Below are 14,724 nucleotides of genomic sequence, written 5' to 3' on the forward strand. Positions count from 1 at the left end.
TGCAGGAGATGAGTATGGAGAGATTTGGAGCTATTGGTGGCCGGTGTTGGGCGCAGCTAGCAGAGAATACTTGTCCTGCGCGACGACAGCGGCAGGCAGCCGAGGGGTCGATTTGCGGCCTTCGTCGCCGGAGCAGAATATTACCGGGAGGAGGTTTAGTTACTTGGTTACAGTGAAAAGAAATGTTATTTCTTATCTTAGTGGTATAGTAGTTGGTAAACCCCATTTGTGGCCTTTCAGCTCTTGTATTCGACGCACAATTCCAAGGACTAGCACCGTCGGGTTGGTACCACCCAAAAAAATACCGTTTGTGTTCTAGCGTACGTGTGTGCGCGATCTGATTTTATCTCGTACGCAGTTGGAGTGGCGCCAGAATTGAAGTGCGTACGATGTACGTATAGCATCGTCATCTGCACGGTCCATATACACGGCATGTGGAAGCATACGTGTATACATACGTACGTACGTACAACGGGTGCATGCATGATGGACGGTCATAATCGATCGGCCGGACCACATAGCTAGCTCCATGTTTCGTATTTTTCTTGCATAAATATCCGGATCGGCGTATAGATCGACCGATGCATGCATGACTACCAACCTTAAATCCGCGTAACATGCTCGTAAATCAAGGTTTTGGCTCTACGCATCAAGTGCGTGCATGCCATCTTGTCCATCATTTTGGTACCACGTACGTACTGTCATTTTCGTCTTGGCGGAGGTATGCGTTTTGTCCACATGGCCACATGCTAGCTAGCTAGGTTCCTTCCATAGTTCCATTTATATACTTGCATGAGCAATTAGTGAACAATACGCGCACATACATAATGGTTGTGCTTGTGCATGCAAATGTGTGTACGCATGCACGACTATACGAGCATGAGCACGTACCCAGACAAGATGGTATATATAGCAAGTTTACGTTGCGGTTGTGCGTGTGTACGTAGCGTACGTGTACGGCCGAGACACGAAAGTTGCAGCTAGTACGGGTTACGAATTAGTACACGAAGCGTTCAAGTCTCCCTTGGCCGTGTTCCCCGAATTAGTAGCTAATCAGTACCCGCGCCCGATCGACGGCACGGCCCGATCAATGGATCTCGTCATCATAGTCTTCTCGTGATAGCTGCGTGTGCCTGGCCGGCCAGGACCGGAGCATGGATTCGACATCGACTCTGCAGTGTGTGGCACGTACGTACGCACATATAGGAGAGTTTTGGCTCGATGCAGGGGATATGGACCATTGGACCGGGCGGCAGGGCGCCGGAGAGCGCAGCACGGGAACGGAAAGCGCGAAGACTTTGTGGCGCACGGAAAAACGTGTCAGGCGGATGGAAACAAAGCAAATTAATATAAGACGGGTCGACTTGTCACGTTCTTTCCGCCGTGCCTGCGTGCCAGTGCTAGCCAGCGCATCCTGGAGAAGTGGATGTGTCCGCCGCCGGAATGGCAATGCGTTATGCGTGTGGCGCGGCGCTCACGTACCCTTGCGTTTTGCGTGTGCCGGGATGAGGAGCTAGCGCAAGTTAAGCCAGGCCAATCCCGCTTGGCCAGTACGGCTTGGTTTGTCGTGGACGCCTGGTTGCACAAGTAAGATTCGATTGCTAATCAATCAACTTATCTTTTTTATGAAAATTAGGCAATTTAGATATAGCAAAATTGTTTCTTATTTACTCTTTTCGTTTCTAAACTTAAGTGGTTTCAATTTTATTTTTTAGAGAAAAAATGAGGTGTATTGCAAGACAAAGAAAAAATTTACATGAAATGCTTATTCGTGGAACAGAGGGAAATCGACCCACCGCCGGGCCCCTCTTGCAGCTGGCGGCGATACGGCTGGCGCGGCGACGTGACGTGATGTGACGCATCATAGCATGCATGCATGCTTGCCTGCGGCCTCGTCGGGCGCCGGCAGTGCAGCGCCTGCCTCCCTCGACGTACTCCGCCGGGATAACAAGTGTTGGCCCGCCGCGCGCGTGCAGGAGCCACCCCTGAACGAGCTGTACCGACCCCCCGTGCAAGCTCTTCTTTTGTGTGTGAGTAATTTCCTTTCGCGGCCAGGAGCATGTACTACTCGAGCTTCTCCTTCCTTCAATTAATTGCGCGGCAAGCGTATTTGACCGGCCATGCATGCATGGGCGCGTGCTGCCCGAGGTTCCCCCGCTGCGGGCCGGCCGGCGCTTTATCGGGATAGCTTTCCTCCCTTCCCTTCCCCGCCTCCTCTTACACCAGTACTGCTAGCACAGGGCATTTTTTCAAAGGTTTTTCAAAACACTACGGCAGCAGACGACTGGCACGTAAATAAGGTGACACAGGCTACCGTCTCCAAGCGTTCTACTAGCAGCTTCCGAATTTTACGGTGTGTAAAATCTGGAGAGGCCAATTCCATGATTTGGCTCTAAGTTAAGCCCTCTGCGGCGCGCGGCACCACCGGTTTTGCGTTTTGGCGATTTGGCTAACCGTCCAAAATGACCTGTGTACTCCTTGTCGGGTAATATCTCCTGCGTTTTGGCCTGTAAATAACTATGTTTTGCTTCTACCTGCTGTTGCTTCTTGCCATTCAGTAAAGAAGTAATCGCGCGCTTTACGCCGTGTGAGAGAGTATATACTGATAGCCGAAAGGTATACTAACGCGCTCGCCAAGACTTCAGTCTGTACGTAGTAGAGAGGACGTACGTACGTCGACGGCATAGCTTTCAGCTCCAGTCAACGACGACCGGTCCCATGGATTTATACAAACTTTTCAAGGCTTAGTCAATGCAACTATAGCTGCACTACAGCCCTACGACGCTTCCCCCACGCAGTACGAGCTTCATTTTGGGTTTGGGAGTCAAGGTACCGTACATCGTGAACGCGAGCTACAGTACTACTGGAGTACTCCGTACTCCGTACTCCAGTACGGAACACAACAAATACATCCGACGATCGACGACGACCGCTCGTGCGTATTGCACAATTTCCGATGAACGCAAGAGTAAGAAGAAGATGATCGTTCTGAGCCTTCTGTTTTCTTTGGTTTCTTTGGGAAGGACCGACGCAGAGAGGATCAGAGGAAGGGACGACGCGACGGTCGCGTCTGGCCATGCCATGTACGTATGGCACATTTGAGAAGCGAGCACGGGGCCACGGGCAGAGACAGTATACGACTTGGATCTGCTCATCTTTTTTCTTTTTGACAGCGGACACCGGCTCATCTTTACTGATTTTCATCCTGATTTTTGACGGATGGAGCCAAGCTCTTGGACTTGGCGGCTTCCGGACGGCTGCACGGTCCACACTTCCTTGTCACGGTGCCCTAAGCAAAGCAGACACGCAGTCAAAAAGGCTGGAGGCCGCAGGACGGGCGTCGGGCGGGGCTAGCTGCTCTAGCCTTGGGCGATGCATCGTGGATGAGGAGGATGAAATGCAATGCAACAACGGCTCCGGGAAAATAATTGGGAGGCATTTGTCTCGGTTTCGGACGACCCGTGCCAATGCCCAGCCAAAGGGTCCTAACTTATTACAGGCCTACAGGGCTGGCCGGTTTTAATTGCGCCAGATCCGGTGAAATCTCCTGGCGCATGCAAATGGTACTACTCCTACTAACACTACAACTCTGGCCCAGAGGCGGATCGGATCTCCATTGCTTTTTGGTCCTTGCAATATTTGCGCTGCTTTTTGGTCCTTGCAATATTGTGCAACCCAGCTTGCTTGCTAGTGTTTGTAGGGCAACAGAAACACAAAAGAGAAAAGGCTTATCATCTCTGTACGGCCGTGGAATGAACGCAAGGGCTAAAACCAATTAGCGGATGAAGCCTCCAACAGGATGGCTACATCAGGGAAAAGCGCTGCATCATATTCTTCTCTTTTTTCTTGCCCCACCTGAGGTGTGGTACCACTGCCAGCCAGCCAGCCTAGCCTAATACGTCCCCATTTACTTTCATATTTTCGCGCCAAAACAACAGTCGTCACCGGAACGCAGTAGTCGTCAGTATAGACTGGCACCGACGATGACGCTATCTACTAATCTATCTATCTATCCATGGCCGCTCCACTGCAGCCACAAACACTGCCACACAAGTGACTCGGATTTTTTCAGCTTTTAACCCCATGGCTCCGTCCTGACTCACTCGTATATTCAGAAAGGTCTGTAGTAGTTTTGTTGATACAGTATAAGATTCAGTAGAGTTTAGGATTGACAACTAAGCAGAGTGATTATACGGTCTCTCTTTTTTCCAGCATTACGGCGGTAACAAATTCTGCTCGGGAAAAAATGCTGCTGGAGTGGTTTCAGTCCTGAGGTGCAATACAGTCGTTCTTACCTGGTACATCGTAGAAAGGCTTCCGAATTCCATGGTATAACAGGTAAAACTGGCTTTAGTGTGGATAGGTCTCCTCTCATCTGTCCACAATGACAAATAGCGGCGATTACATTTAAGATGAAACAGAATGGTCACAACCTAAATCCTCGCTCCAACACCAGGCATGATTTTGGGCAAAACTGTCTGGGCAATTTAGTCCAAATCATCAGTTTACCTGTTCGTACATATCACATCGTGGCACCAGCTACTCGTCAAACTCTGAGTTTCACATGCCGATCTTAAAAGTCCATGAAAACAGAGCGTGATGCAAGTGAAGGCTCACATTGTATTTCTGTATTGCAGATAACCAACCAATACAGCATATGAAGTGACTCTTTAGTTTCTTTATGTACACATGTGTGTTTGTGAGTTTTTTGATCTGGTCTTCCTTATAAACCAGATCATTTTTCTTCTACTTGATGAATAGCCAGAACTCTGAAGCTGCTCTAACCCCAGTTTATTTGGACTTTGATCATTTGCCCTGCCTCAATCTCACTTACAGGTGGCCACATACCACACATGTAAGTGACATGAGGTGGGGCATCACAGCCCAAAGTAAAATAGGGCAAATGATCAAATCTGCACCGAAACTAGCGGATGCCACATTACACCTGGATGAAGAATAATGTAAATGATTGATCTGTTTGCTAACCTGTTTCTGAGTCTGAGGCAAAACAGTTTGCCCCTTTGTCATCTGAAAAATTGCACCGAATGCAGAACATGACAAAACTCTTCAACAGAACAAAACAAACACATATCAGCCCTACCATACAAGCTGCAATGAGAAAAGCTTTTTAGTGGATGCATTGGTCGGAGATGAATGAGAGTTTCTTGATCACATAGCTTCAGATGTGGAACTGAAAAAAATCTTCTCTGCGCTCACCATTATAAGGTGGCTGGCACCACAAGTACTAGGAGGCCAACAAAATAGAAAAACAGAGAAGCAGTATTCGCAATACATTGTCATCTGATAAAGAAATATTGTACGTTATTCTTGGAAATGCTTTTCCCACATCGAAGTTCAAACAAAACTCACTTCTATATACGAATTCTTGATACCAAAGAGGCAATATAGTGAACGAAAGATCTGGAGTCTTTTTCAATTTACAAGTTTCACATGTTATATTTATATACAAACCCATAAGGTCATTTCTACTTGATGGGAAATAACTGTACAACTTAGAAGTGTTATGTACAAAAGAAAGAGCACATGGATCATGCGTTCTGCAAATATAACATCACAATCTCATGGTAGCAGAAGTTCCCCTATGCAATTTAGGCCTCCTAGACAAAAAGGTTGGAGGGACGGAGACTGATGCTCGGATGCGAATAGTTAATCTTTCCAATCGTGTGAATCGAAATTTCCCATGTATAAGTTAGTCCTTGATGGACCTGTGCTGTTGTCCTGTCAACTGAGCACTGCCGAGATGACTCCTCAAATTAGCTATGTACCTATGGATGCGCTGCTGATTGAATGGCGAAAGGGAGAAGAGTGGATTTAGTGGCAAAGCAGATGCTTCCTGCAATATAAAGGTGAACAAGATGATTGCTTTTGAGTATAGTGCCATTGATCTATTTTGACATCCCAAAAGTTCCTTTGCCTGAAAATGAATGCAGATAGGTCAATCAAAAACATCAAACCAATAAGTGAGTAGCAATTTAAGTACAGATTTAAAAGTGACGTTCACAGAAAATGTGAAATAAAGCAACCCCACTGGAGTATCTGATAAGATTGTTATGTACAACTTCAAAAATGGGGAAAACTGTGCTCAGCTAGCAGGGGTTGCTACTTATGGCTGATGTTGTTTGCATGGCTATTGCTGAAACACCAAGCATAGTCATCTATCAGCTGAAGGACACTATGAAACTGCAGTTTAGTTTTGACAGAACAATAAAGAAAGAAGGGTGTAACAAGTCCCTTTTGCCCTTGGCACTAAACTGAGTCCACCTGTTCGTGTTTCTGTGTATCATGTCTGAGGGCAATGACAGGCGTATTCAGCTCAGCTCAAAGGATGACAGAAACTTTTTAACCCAATAGAAACCCTTTATTGCCTTTCTTTTTATATGGTAATTTACTACCAGCAGATATAATTAATACATAGGAGAACCAACTGCCCAGGCAACAAACAGTGAGCATCGATAAAGTTGAAGAATTTTCCTGACAAACATTAACTGGATTATTTTGTTGGGGTTAAATCAAGGCATTCTTACTGACCACCTCATACTGTTTCTCACAAAGAAATTCCTATAGGTGATACATATCCGATTTTCAAATTGTACAAACTGAAAAACTCTAAGAAACAGGGAACACAGATAGTGATACTTACAGCACCACTTTCCCCATATACTAAAGCAGTTTGGAATATGATCTCCATTGCATCTGGCATCTCAGTGTTATCTGGAAACAGACGATGGTTATAATAAGAATCAATATTATACTACTAGTATATAAGATAAGGATATGCGAATGTTCTAACCATTGTTCTCCCGCAACCTATGTGATATATTCTCTGCACGGTCATATGCCCTGATGAACCCACTTTCAGCCCAGTAACGAACAGAAGCCGGTCTAGTGAAATCCAATCCTTGTGCTAAACTCGGAGATAGACGATTATCAGTCTTAGGCATGAAATTCTTGTACGCAAAGGTCGAAGAACTTCCATCATCTGAATCATCCCTCAATAAGCTATAAGCATTAAGTGCCTCTTTCCATATAGCTAGTATTACAAGTTCAAGTGATAGTGCCTCCAGGTCCAGCCCTTTAAAAAGCTGCATATAACACAGGAAAGCAAATATACCTATCAGAAAAGGTGATGTTGAGATAAAGTTGGGGTTATCATGTACTCCCTCCGATCCATAATAAGTGTCTTGGATAGTACAAAGTTACTAACTTTGTACTAAATCCAAGACGCAGTAACTTTGTACTAAATCCAAGACACTATGGAACGGAGGGAGTACATGTTATGAGACAAATATCATAGCTACAACCATCAAAATTATTACTGAGAGGATAGTGCACCACAAACAAATACACTCCACGTATCAGAAATTTGACAAGAAAAAAAAACCATCAGCAACACCATGATTTGAGACAAAAACGCGGCGACAGAGTAGAGAAATCTTGGCACTCCAATTAACTACAATCAATTCTATCAACACTAAAATGTGCACTTATTGTGAAGTTTGCATGAGAAAATTCAGTGAACCATGTGGAGTAACAAAACATATGGTTAAAAATGTGCATCAAATCTACCCTGTAAATTAATTATTCTCAAAGGCAAACCGCTGATTGATCATGATGAAAATCTGAAGCAAAGGAGTTCCAGCTTGCATACTAGACAGAATGCAGAAAGAACATGATACTATTTGCCAACTCGAGCAGTAGAAGTACCTTCTCCTGCGCAAGTTCCGTAAGAACGAAAATATACTGATTCAATAGGTGAAGCCTTGTGTAACAATCAAGTGGCTTCCGTCGCAGATCTTCCATAGTAGATAACTCACGGGAAATGGACAGTGGAGTACCTCCATGGCTTTTCACAGCAACCACTCTACAGAGTGAGTCTCTGTTTTGATTCTGAACAAACCCTTTGCTGGTGGACCTATCATAACCGCGGGATCTTGCACCTGTGAGATCCTTCATTGGCTTCTCGAGTGAAGACATCATCTCCATTGAAGTAGTGTTCGCATGAACTAGTACATATTCTCGTTCAATCCACTCCCATGAATCAAACACTGCAAAATTTATAATTACTAACTAAGCAGAGGACATCTAATATGACATCCAGTTCATCAAGTTTTGGACAGAGCAGTATACCTTTTGAATCCACGCTTTCGGACTTAACTTTGATGACAGCAGAAGAGACCGTCTGGCATGTATCCGTTAGAGCAAGAGCTTGGTGGGGCTCACTGATCATTTCACTCTTCCTGAAAAGGCATGGCCAGCAAGATTCAACAAATGAGACAAATATGACACAATCAAGCCAAGTGCACTATGTTTTGTAACTATTCAAAAAATGTATGGGACATTCAGACAGACTGCAGGATTAATGCACACTAAGTAGGTATCCCCATTTATGACAAGCTAAGGACAAATTCCAGGATGCACTACATGTGATGCACCAAAAATACAAAAGCATGATTGTGTACTTTAGTTGATTTACTATGAAATTTGACTGTTCGACCATTATTTTGATTTTATACATCTCTTTTGGGGGTGCATGTGAGGCAGCTTCCCATATGTACAGCGGGTGAGTTTGCTAAGTTAAGTTTGCACGACTTAATATGGAAACAAATTATGAAAACGAAGTAGATGACTCAACACTGCCAGACAGAATAGTGATTTTAAAACTTTGTCGCCAGAGTAGGAATACCTTGCTGTTGCCAAAAACTTGTGATCAAAGAATTCCTCAAAAGACATCCTCTTTGCTGCAAAATTGAAAACAAACTGGAATCTCATTCTCCAATAGATTACTTATATCAAATTAAGGTATATCCTACAAACTATTAAAATAGCCCGAGCGAAAGTTGAAAAGATTGCTGCAGTGAATAAATTAGTTAACATACGCCTGCTTTGCAGAAACAATACATGGTGAAATGACAGACCTACCTGGATCAAGGCATATGAGTCTTCTGCACAGACCAATGAAATCGGGATGTAAGTCAGCTTCGATATCTGGAGGGAAACTGAGGCCAGTAGATGTCAGGACGTTTTCGCGCAGCTGTATTCAGAAAACAAAGAGCAATCAACATTGTTAGGCTATATAATTATTATGGTCATATAAATACATATAGTTGTGCAATAAGAGTAGCAAACCTCGGGCCTATTATCCCCAAGAAACGGTAACTCCCCCGTTACTAGCTGGAAAAGAATGACTCCAACACTCCACAAGTCAGCCTGTAAAGTTTTTTCTGGTACAAATTATTGCCTGTCATTATAAAACCCACGAATTTAAAGCAGGCTATGAAGATACCTTTGCATCATATTTATCCCCTCGCCAGATTTCTGGGGCCATATAATATGGGGTGCCACAAAATGTGGCTGCCAAATTTTCATGCATCAGAGATCTGAACCCACAATAAATTTTCAGTTGTGCATTTTTAACTTGCATCAAGCTCAGTCACAGCAAAAAAAGAAACTCACAATGAGTAAAGTTTTAGGAAGCAATATATACAGGGCATGAGTACGGACATGACAAAATCATGACACTGAGGAAATACTACTGTGGAACTTAAGAACAGATAGAAACTATAAATATTTAGGTGTTGCTCCCCATCTCCCCAATAATTTCAATCAGAGTAGAAAAAAATATAGTCGTATATATGCGAGGTGAAAATGGCGAACTCACCTAGCAAACCCAAAATCACCAATTTTCAATGTAATTGCATCGCCATTAGTTGATAGCAGGAGATTCTGCATGATTCAAAGCTTGATCAGTATGGATAAAATAATGTATAACTAAATCATATAGATATAATGAAATAACTAAGCAAAATATATCAATCATACTAAATTTTACATGCCTAATTTTGTTGACTGAACTGCAAAGAGTAGCATGAGTGAACAACAATCCCTCTATGTAGCTTGGCACTTAATGGTAAGTTTGCATTGATTTGGGCTAGAAATGAAATCGATCAATAATGTAAATTTAGTTGATAATTATGGAAATCATTTTGCACAAGCAGCTGGAAATGTTTGAATTCAATGGACCTTTTACTCTTTGTTTGGTACTTTGTACCCAATCTTAAACATCACAATTTGCAGACCAGGCCAGATCAGCGACAGATTCCCCTAAACCCTAACCAATCAAATAAAAAGCGGCGAGATCTAACCTGGGGTTTGAGGTCCCGGTGCACGATCCTCTCACCCCTCAGCACCTTCAGCCCCTCGGCTGCCGTAACGGAGAAGAGGCGCATCACAACATAGTCCTAGCAGTGATAAATTAGAAAAAAGGGGGAACTCCGCAGGGATTGATCGAGAACATACCGAGCTGCCGCGCGAAGTCCCTCGCGGTGGCCTCCGGCAACCTGTTGCGAACCCCGTGCGTTTTCCTGTACGCCTCGAGGTCGCCGCCGTCGCAGTACTCCAGTATCAGGAACAGCTTCTCCTCCGTCTGCGCCGGAAATCACAAAGCATTCTCACTAATGCGAAATCGCCGACCACAAGGCCAAGTTCAACGGATCGTTCGCGATTAGTATTGGGGATGGCTGGGTGTTTGGGTGGGAGGGGGGGGGGGGGGGGTTACCTCGATGGTGTGGATGAGGCGGAGGATGTTGGGGTGGGAGAGGCCCCCGAGGATGCTCTTCTCCTGGAGGATGCCGCGGCGGACGTTGTCGTCGAGGCGGCGGCGGTCGATCTCCTTGACGGCCACGCGCGCGCCGGTGGGGAGGTGCGCCGCGAGGTACACCTCCGCGAACGTGCCCTTCCCCACCATCTCCCGGAGCTCGTACTCCCCCACCACCCGCCACGGCGGCTCCTTCTCCTCCTCCATCGCGCCTGCCTCTGCCGACCTCGCCGGCGCCCGCAGTCCTCGTCTCCGGTACGGCGAGTTGTTCTGGCCTTCTGGGGGGCGACGGAGGGTGTGCTACTGCCGGGGGCCCGCCTGGGGCCTGGATGGGGCAAGAGGATACTTTGCCGCCGAGTTAACTGGGCGAACCCCACATGTCAATCAATCGAAACAAGATACGGTTTCGGGAATCGCTCGCCCAAGACCACTTCGGCCTCGACCCGTCTCCCAGCCACACTGACGCATCGGACACAAACACGGTGGGACCGAAACGTCAGTGGGAACGAGGGCAATGTATTGGCTTCTCTTATACTCGAGCGGGAAGGTCGCTTTAAAATACGGTTTCCTCTGCGGATGGGTTTCGTGTGGTACAAGCTGTTGCTTCCACGTCGGACACTCCTTGTGACGTGACAGGTGTCGTGTGGGCCGGGCCGGACGGGCCAGTCCTGTCGCTGGAATGCACCCCGCTTTCTGATCTCTGACACGGTCGGTGCCTCGGCGCGGCGACTGCAGCTTTTGCGAGGAACTGGGAACGACACGGATTTGAGCATCCCAACATCCACCTCTCTTCCAGGAGATGAGCATGACGCTCTTCCTGCTTGGCGGAGAAGCTAGCTTTCGCCGCAGGAATCGACATCGCGACGCCCGAGCTTAAGCAATTGGCGATGGAAGTCCAAGCCGATGAGGACTTCGACGTGTCAATCTCGGCACCGTTGTTGGAGAAGGTCTCATGGCGGCGCTCGTATATATGCAGGGTCCGGTATTGTATTTGGTGTCTAGCAACTCACAAACGTGAGCAATGTGCATGGTTTGCTCTTGCAGGTCCGACACGTCCTCTCCCTGGACATGTGTGTCTCCGTAAGTCCCCTGTCCTGCTCAATTTTATGGGTCGTATCCTGTCAAATTGTTCTGCAGGATCCTGAGGATGCTAAACTGAACCTTGCACGGGAGATGGAGAAACTTCCGGTTACCAGCTTCTCTGTTTTGGACCTACGTCTCAACTTCAGGCGCTTCAGGTTCATTCCGCAATAAAAAAAAAGTTGTCTATTTCTCGGTCGTCTAAGAAATAGTTATTTCTCAGTCAACAATTGTAGCCATCTAATCAAGATTTTTTTATCCATCGGGCCAGTCGCCTAAGAAATAGCAAAACCGTAAAAAAAAACCTAAAGGTCACCCTACAGACATCCGAGAAGTCGGAGGTAACTCTTCGCTACGGTCATGTATTGTACGTGCAAAGTTACCTTTGATCAACATGTTTTCATATCTTTTTTCGTACTCGTACCGTTTGAACGATGACCAAAACAAACCTGCCAAATTTTTGGTATTCCTCCGTACAACAAAGAATGTCTCAATTTTGACTAAATTTGAATTTATTCCTCCGTACAACAAAAGATGTCTCAACTTTGACTAAATTTGAATGCATCTATACGCTGAGTTGTCATAATCTTTTGTTGGACGGAGATATATACTCATGCTCTCTAGCTAATGCTAATTTTTCTCGCCAACACTAGCAAAAGAAACACAGATAACCAAAATCTTAGCCAAAATTTTATTGCGTTGGTTTGGGCTTAAACCAAACACATCCATACTTACACTTAAACATTTTTTTTATTTGTTTCAGTTGAAAAAGCATGCTTAGAAAATTGTCCATGTGATGAGCCAAAGAACTGGAGGAGCGAAAGTGTCTCCCTTACTCGTCTCGAAGGAATGGAAATCAACGGCTTTAAAGGAGAGGACCACGAGTTTGATTTCTTGGAACTAATATTCATATGTGTACCAATACTTACAAGCATGATAGTGAAACTTTTTTTTTGAAACGCTGATAGTGAAACTTGGGAGTCAGTTTAAATCATATAGCCATGCAGGTTGCACTAAGAAAATCTACAATATTTCATTGGCAAATCCTTATGTGAATCTCCATGTTTATCTTAGCTCCAGAAAAAGGGTTTTGGATGTATGTTCAACATGCTCCTAGTCCAGTGTTTGTAGAAGAAACAAATGTGTAAGACCTAGAACGATTAAAACACGCTAACATTTGTCATGGCAGAGTTTCGTGTAATGTTTTTTGAGAAATAGAGCAGTAAAATTATACTTTCTCCGTCTGAAAATAAATACCTTGAAACAGTATTAAAAATAGACCGCTTTGAATTTTTACATGGACAAAAAATTCCTCTCGTTTCTAAATCGGCTCCATCTAATTTCACCAAATCAGTTATGTCATGCATCATTTTTCTCTCCAACAATCAAACTTCTGATCTCCCCAAAACAAGAAGAATGAACCCGCCAGACTGTGTGAATCCGCATAAAAATTTGCGGAAAGCCCATTGACTCGAGCGCCCCCGAAGAGCAAGAATAATAAGGTGATGTAACCAGCCTCTAAAAATTTAAATATTGTATCTTTGTTTAGTTGGAGAAAAGAGAAAAGTAGAAGAAAAGTGGGCTACTATCTAATAGCCAGTTGCAGCACGTGCTCCTATACATTATATGAGACTACAATGTGGACCTCCTCATAATAAAGTAGTACATTCTTATGACCACCTTATTATACATGACCACTTATACGTTAACTAAACATGACACGAGCAAAACCTCGTAGCCAGCGACATGCTAAACTAGAATCGCCACGAAACACCGTCTGGGCGCACGACACGTATCATACCGCCTTGAACGCTCCCCGAGCAACGAAACAACGGCGCAGGATTCCCGGCTCAGAAGGGAATCACCGTGTCGGGGCGTCCATAAATCGAGGTAGGTTCACTCACTGACTCGAGCCAGTGCTGTCAGAGAGAGTGAGATGCATTCCTGAGCCAGCCATCACTCACTCCACTGCATCGGGTGGGTGCGGACGAGACGAGCCAACATAAATCGAGGTAGGTTCGTCTCCAGGGGTAAGTGACACCCGCAGCAGCTTTTGCTCACTGCAGTGGAGTACTCCGGGGAAAATCGAGCAGGATTTTTGTTCCGTTTTTTTTTCAAAAGAACTTTTGCGTTGGTCGAACCTGGACGTATTCTGTTTTTTCCTGATCTTTTTTCCTCCCCCTGGCCAAGCAGGAAGCGGCTAGGTTCGTCAGTCAGCCTTTTCTTTTTCTTGAGAAAGGTTCTTCAGTCGGTTACTAGTGCTACCAGCAGCAGCAAAGCATCTCCTTATCTCCGCGGAGAGTGAAAAATGGTCGAGTACGTGGGTACAAACAGCCTTTGGAACTTGATGCACGTTGTTGGTCGTCGCCAACTTTTGCCATGCATCCGTGTCTGTCTACAGCCCGGAATCATTTCGGCTCTTGTCCTATCCATGGAAGAAGTACGTGCTTTTATCTTTTCCAGCCGCAAACCGCAGACCCGCTTTTTACACTGACACGAGTCTCATGTCTCACCTACTGCAACGGTTGGCAGTTGTAAATACATGAAAAAAAATAGAGTAAGAGTAATTTACCTTTTTTAGAATATGATTATAATTTTGCAAGTACTCGCTCCATTCCACATACAACAACGTTTATAGATTTTTTTCATTTATTCCTCAATACATCTCATATTTTTTTGGTACCTGCATCCAGCCAATACATGCTCACATCCATTTATCATTAACCTAATATGAGTGATCAGGCACTAGAAACGAGAGCTGTTTTGGTCTAAGTGCACAAATCGGTATTTTGGAATAAGTAAAAAAAAAATAGTCGATGGTTATTTATTACTGTACCGTCCTGAGGTAGAAATATGGGCCGCACAGACGGCCGAGACCGAGACGTGGGCCCGCCGTACGAGGCCGCGCCCACTCGGTCGCTCTGACACACGCACACGCGACTGCGGAAGAGTCACCTCGCTCCGGCAGCCGGCAGGTAGTACGACCCGGTCCACCCTCCCGGCGCACGCGATCATCATCCGCCGCTCAG

General features: G+C 45.3%; 1 protein-coding gene and 1 long non-coding RNA gene across 2 annotated transcripts; one reads left to right on the forward strand and one right to left on the reverse strand.

Annotated features, from left to right (window-relative positions):
* The first annotated feature begins 3,950 nt into the window (after nt 1-3,950).
* On the forward strand, nt 3,951-4,682 carry LOC112269695. The gene is made up of 2 exons (XR_002961560.1): nt 3,951-4,119; nt 4,213-4,682. It is a non-coding gene; the product is annotated as an uncharacterized LOC112269695 (long non-coding RNA).
* Nucleotides 4,683-5,409: 727 nt separating this feature from the next.
* On the reverse strand, nt 5,410-10,985 carry LOC100842074 (serine/threonine-protein kinase ATG1a). The gene is made up of 13 exons (XM_003558896.4): nt 10,577-10,985; nt 10,318-10,444; nt 10,164-10,222; nt 9,680-9,744; nt 9,305-9,398; nt 9,148-9,228; nt 8,941-9,052; nt 8,705-8,759; nt 8,149-8,258; nt 7,726-8,066; nt 6,812-7,103; nt 6,662-6,732; nt 5,410-5,935 (listed from the first exon to the last, which is right to left on the reverse strand). The coding sequence occupies exons 1-13, from the start codon at nt 10,820-10,822 to the stop codon at nt 5,711-5,713; spliced, it is 1,878 nt and encodes a 625-aa protein (XP_003558944.1). The 5' UTR covers nt 10,823-10,985; the 3' UTR covers nt 5,410-5,710.
* Nucleotides 10,986-14,724: the final 3,739 nt, after the last annotated feature.

The sequence above is a fragment of the Brachypodium distachyon genome, chromosome 1, assembly GCF_000005505.3.
Source record: "Brachypodium distachyon strain Bd21 chromosome 1, Brachypodium_distachyon_v3.0, whole genome shotgun sequence".
Classification (NCBI taxonomy): domain Eukaryota; kingdom Viridiplantae; phylum Streptophyta; class Magnoliopsida; order Poales; family Poaceae; genus Brachypodium; species Brachypodium distachyon.

Excerpts from the sequence above, each read along its gene's own strand:
- LOC100842074 (XM_003558896.4), bottom strand. The coding sequence starts at position 10,822 with ATGGAGGAGGAGAAGGAGCCGCCGTGGCGGGTGGTGGGGGAGTACGAG. Across the intron at positions 9,745-10,163 it reads ACCGGGACCTCAAACCCCAG|AATCTCCTGCTATCAACTAA; the intron begins GTTAGATCTCGC and ends TGAATCATGCAG. Across the intron at positions 9,229-9,304 it reads GGGATAAATATGATGCAAAG|GCTGACTTGTGGAGTGTTGG; the intron begins GTATCTTCATAG and ends AAAACTTTACAG.